Raw genomic sequence first — 6,062 nt, 5'->3', positions numbered from 1 at the left:
GACAGCCGAAACCCGCCAAATCTTTCGCCGTCGACTAAAGACGCACTTCTTCAATCATTATCCATTTTTTTTTAAATAAAAATCTAACCCTAACTAATCTTACTGTCATGCACTTGTCCTAATATACTAACCTACACTATAGCACTCAACACTTCGATGAACAGTGTTACTCAGCTGATAGAGTTGTTTACCCTTCCTTGTTGTACAAAACTTGTAAGTCGCTTTGGATAAAAGCGTCAGCTAAATGACAAAATGTAAATGTAATTGTAAATGTATTGTGTGATTTGTATGAAGGGCGGACTAGCAAAGTAAGATTTTCATTGTACGGCTAACTGTTTGTAGTGCACATGACAATAAACAATCTTGAATCTTGAACTTGTTTTCTCTTCATCTCTTCACAGTGACTTTCCCAAAGAGCTATTGATCTTATGAGAGGTTTAGTCTCAGCATGAGATCACACGTCTTCCTTCTGGTCTACCTCTGGGCCAACTGCTGGCGTGAGTACTGCGTCAATAAAGAGTTGTTTTTCTCCCCAATATGCTGATTATTTGTGTTTTGATTGGTAGTATATAGTAACCATCATCATCATCATCATCAATAATACAACATTTTAAAAGATTAGAAAGAAAGGCCATGTTTTACATTTATAGTATTTGATTACATCATCATCATCATCATAGATTGTGTCTCATGAGTTGTGCTGCTGGCATTACACCATATTATAGAAAATAGACATGAAAATAATTTTACGAATAAAACGTGTTCATTTGACCCTCAGGAAAATCAAGTTCACAAAAGTAAGTAGACGCTTTAAATATATATACAATACAACAATGCTGTTATTACCATCAGTTGAATTGGAATGAAATGCTCTCTCATCTGGTTGTTTACTTTACAGAGATGATGCTTGCAGTTCACTAGACTCTTGTGCACAGGTGAGTGCAGGTCTCTTCCTCTCTAGTTTATTCAGATGAGCCATTTTCAGAAGAAAGTTCTTGCCATCAAATTTCCAGAAAAAAAGCAATTCTGAACAGTGTTATTCAAGGTCTTGAGGAAATTATTTAGTTTGGTAATATACCAAATCTGTGTAACCAGTACTATCAACTGAAAACATGCTGCGGTAATCTGTTGAGCTTTTTAAATGACCATCATGTGTTTTCTTAATAATTCATGTCCCACGCTCTTATACACTCCTTCAAACCTTCAAAAGGACAACATTGCAATATAAAGCACTCTTTACCACATTGAAGTTAGTTTGATATATATTTAACATCAATCAATCAATCAAATTTATTTATATAGCACATTTAAACATGACACTTAAGTTGTCAACCAAAGTGCTTCACAAAGGATGCTTGGTTCATACACATACAGCTCATTATAGTAATATTCCACAATTATTACATTGATAGTAATAATGGCACACAGTCATATATATGTATCTTGTACATACTGTAGGCCCTTTAAAATGTCAAAAAGTAAAGGTTCCCCTGCTCAAAACAATTACATGTGCCCAAGCCAAAATATCAACTGCAGACCAATGATAATTATCAATTGATCCAAACCCCCACTCAAATACGCACGCACGCACGCACACACACACACACACACACACACACACACACACACACACACACACACACACACACACACACACACACACACACACACACAACTTCTATACCAAGTAATTAAAAACCTGAACCAAATTAATTAATAGTTATATCAGTTCAGTCGCTTTCTGCTCTTGTTTCTGTTTATTTCCAAGAACACAACAGTGATAACATTTAACTTAAATAAAATACTTTAAAATAGCTAGTTGCTCTGTCGCATACCTCCTATACTTCATACAGGCAGGTCTAAAATGGCAAATCATTATTGTGATTATTATAACCTTTCAATTTTACTTTCTTCTTACACAATAGCTCTGCTGAATACTGCATTTTGATTGGCTGGGAAGGCTTCTTTTTGTTAAATACTTGGCTTGAACACCCATCATTAAAGTAGCCTCATGATATCACTTCCACATTTCCATGATGAAACACACATTTACAATGCGGGCAAAGCTGCTTTGTCTCCCCTGGAAGCTAAACCGGTTTGTTTCTGCGGGACACATGGCAGCAAGGAATGTTTAGAGACCTAATGTTTATTAGTTGACTTTATAGTTTTATTTTTGTTTTATTTTTGTTTATTTAGCACATGTTTAAAAGACATACAAAGAAGAAATACAACAATGTGGAGAGATGTCAAAGCAGAGGCAAGAGACCCAGACTGGTCTATATGAGAGGCCTCCACGTGAAACAGAACATACATTAAACACAAAACAACAACATTATGTTGGCTTTCTATATGAGATCATATTGAAGACAATGACGAAAAAACTGTAAACATCACAGAGAGAAGGGACAGAAATACTGACAAAAAATATATATAATAATAATAAATATATATTAAAAAAAAAAGTTAAATCATGGTCAATTAGGGACTGCGTTTGTAAACATTCAAAACCTATGCAGCATCCTGTATCTTCAGAAACATCTGAAGTGTAGCCCTTTGATGGCTCTGCTTTAGTAAAGTAGTAGCTTGATTCAAATACAAATGTATTTGTATAGCCCGAAATCACATGGAATTGCCCCTATGGGCTTTACAGGTCAAGAAGAAACATCACAATAGATCCAGAACCAAAAACACCATAAAATCCACATTATGCAACACCCCCAGACTTTCCCCAATGAGGACGAGGAAGGACTCACTAAAACATAGCAATAGGAAGAAAAGAAAAAAACACCACAGGCGGCGTGGAGGAGAGAGACCTCAGATGGGCTGTTCAAAAGGGATTCCCCATCAGGATGTCGGGGATAACATAGCACTGCTGGCGGAACAAAACCTTGTAACTCCATTTTTTCTTTTTTTTTCTTTTTTTAATCAACTCAGTAGATCATCCTCCATGTGTGTGTGGTTTTACAAAGTCTACACAATGGGAAAGCATTAAACCAATCATCTGTTTAAACCTCGTAACTCTATTCGCCCTCAAATCTGTGTTCGTTTTTTTCATCTGCTGAAAAGTTGGGTTTTTGGAGTTATGAGGTTTTGTTCCGCCAGCAGCGATAGTGTTGTTATGGATGATAGATAGAATAGAACAAGCGAATAATATGTATATATACATGTAATGAAACACACATACATACATACATACATACATACATACATACATACATACATTACATATACATACATACATACATACATACATACATACATACATACATACATACATACATACATACATACATACATACATACATACATACATACATACATATACATACATACATACATACATACATGGTAGCAGTAGTATCTAAAGTACATAAGTTAAAATTAAAATAACTGCATAAGAATATTCCTTGTTGGTTAACCGGTCTGCTGATGCCATGGGCGGAATGGTCACGTGGCGTTCCTATTCTATTCCCATCATCTTCCCTATAGGTTCCCGATCCTACCTCCCGCTTCCTGCATTGTGTGGGACTGTCTGGGACAGACACAGGCAAGGATCACATGTTGCGGCTGAGAGGAATCATAGACGGCGCTTTGGATGTGTACACCTTCATGGTACAGTTCACATTTGCCTGATGAATGCTTTTTTTTTTTTTTTTTTTGCCTATTACAGTATTGGGAGCTGTAATCCAGTGTGAGAATAGTATTTTGTCTTCTTCACATTTGGCCTGTATTATACACCTGGCATGAGACAGGTTGGGTGTGCACATTGGTACTCTACTGTAAGGTTTAAATGTCAACAACAAAGGAAAGTTGTAGAATAGAATATAAAATAAAGGAAGGAATGTTGGCTGTTGATCTGTGCTGTAGGCTCTTTGTCGGTCTCTGTGACAGCCAAATGACTTGTAATTGCCTCATGTCTATTGTCACAGTGCTGCACACAATGCAACACTACTTACTTTTTTCCCTTCTTCTTCTTTTCTTCCCCCCTCACCCACCCAACCACCTCCAATGTACAGTTTCCCCCGCCACCCCACCCGCTTACCCTACCAACCCCCCCCCCACCCCACCTACCCAACCTCCTCCAATGTACAGTTTCTTCCCCCTCAAATATACTGTACTCTCGTTTTAGACTATTTTTGTATCACAAACAGTACTGTATATTTGTAGATCTGGTATGTCATAAATGTATAGATGTAGCAGTACTGTCTATCTGTATGTCATGTATGTCATACGTATGTTATAATGAATTGAAAATGGGGGACCCTGATGTAAAAGAGACGAAAGTCTTTCTCTGGTCTGCATCCCCTTAACAATTGTGTGTATTGAGCTGTAGTACTGTATTGTACCCATTCTGCAATCTGTTAATAAAGTTTTTAATCAATCAATCAGTGTTACCAGGCAGTGACGTCATGGACACTTTGGCTCGCGCACTTGAAGGGGACACACTAACTAACGTATTCACTCGTGAAATGTTCCTATTTCTGTGCGTAAATACAGAAAAGTAAGTTTCTCTCTCAATGTTATTTGATATTTGGCTACCTATTCCTGCCACTCCGTTGTATAATATAGAATCTAGGCCGCCTTTGCTGTATATATTTCGACTGAAAATGAACAACGATGGCCGTCAGTCGTGGTCAAATTGCTTTGATGTTTAGCCTCAATTAAGTGCCTAAGTGGCTCATTTGATATAATTTCGACATAATTCCCCTAATATCATAGTGTAATATAGTTCACCACACCATAATGTTACTGAATGCAATGTGGTAGATTTGTTGTCGATGTTTGTTTGATTTTTGACAAAAGCTCAATAGAGCCAAGTTGGCCCACACTTCTATGTTAGTAGCACTGTTATTTAGCACTGTAAATCCTGCAGTTAATCTGCTAGTTATTATACGGTTAATGAAAGTGTGTTATGCTTTATTTATTACGTATTTAAGGATATTTACCTTCTGAACAAGCTGGTGAGGAAGGCTGTAGCTCCTTAGTGGGAGTCGAACTGGTCAAACTAGAGTGGTGGCAGAGAGGAGGATGAGGAAAAGGCTGGACTCTATACTGGAAAACCCCTCCCAGGATGAGGAGTACATTCAGCCATAGACTTGTGACTTTATCTCTTGCTTACTATTACAGAACCACACGCATGTGGATTCAGAATATTCTCCCCTGGTCCCCTCAGACTAAACTCTGACGAGAATAAGATCTCCATCCTTATCCTGTTGGATCTCAGTGCAGCATTTGATACAATCGATCACGATATTCTAATCGATCGTCTTGAAAACCATGTCGGTTTCTCAGACCATGTGCTGGGCTGGTTTAAAACATACATCAGAGGGAGGAAATTCTATGTTAAACTAGGAGATCACATGTCTGATATATACGACAACAACTATGGAGTTGCACAAGGGAGTTGCTTAGGTCCTTTACTCTTCTCCCTTTACATGTTACCGCTGGGTGATATCATCAGAGAACATAATGTAGATTTCCATAGCTATGCGGATGATACACAACTGTACATATCTGCTGAACCAAATGATACAGCGATTAGCTCCATTACAGACTGCTTACTGTCAATAAATAAATGGATGAGTAAGAACTTCCTGAAACTAAACGAGAACAAAACTGAAATTCTAATTATCGGCTCCAAAACGAAAAAAGAAACATTAATAAAGAACCTGGGGGGACTAACCCCTTGGATCAAATCTGAGGTCACTAGTCTTGGGGTTATCATAGATTCAGAACTGAACTTCAATTCTCATATTAGCAAAGTGACGAAAACATCGTTCTTCCATCTCAGAAATATAGCAAAAGTACGACCATTTATTAATCAGAACGATGCTGAGAAGCTAATTCATGCATTCATATCTAGCCGGTTAGACTACTGTAATGCACTTTTCACAGGTCTCCCTAAGAAAACCACAGAGAGGCTTCAGCTAATCCAAAACTCTGCAGCCCGACTGCTAACTAGAACCAAAAGGAGAGAGCACATTAGTCCAGTCCTAGCCGCTTTACACTGGCTTCCTGTAACATTTAGAATTGACTTTAAGGTCCTTCTCCTTACATACAAA

At 37.7% G+C, this 6,062-nt stretch overlaps 1 protein-coding gene across 1 annotated transcript in view; it reads left to right on the top strand.

The window, feature by feature from the left end:
- The first annotated feature begins 3,493 nt into the window (after positions 1 to 3,493).
- Positions 3,494 to 6,062, top strand: part of LOC311232611 (uncharacterized protein) — a 42,338-nt gene continuing 39,769 nt past the window's right edge. The window contains exon 1 of the mRNA XM_084319471.1: positions 3,494 to 3,612. Within this exon, the coding sequence (XP_084175597.1) occupies positions 3,559 to 3,612 (54 nt within the window). The 5' untranslated portion in view covers positions 3,494 to 3,558. The remainder of the gene's footprint in view (positions 3,613 to 6,062) is intronic.

The sequence above is a fragment of the Notolepis coatsorum genome (assembly GCF_963971535.1).
Source record: "Notolepis coatsorum genome assembly, chromosome: 7".
Lineage (NCBI taxonomy): Eukaryota > Metazoa > Chordata > Actinopteri > Aulopiformes > Paralepididae > Notolepis > Notolepis coatsorum.
This window is presented reverse-complemented; position numbering and strand designations above follow the sequence as displayed.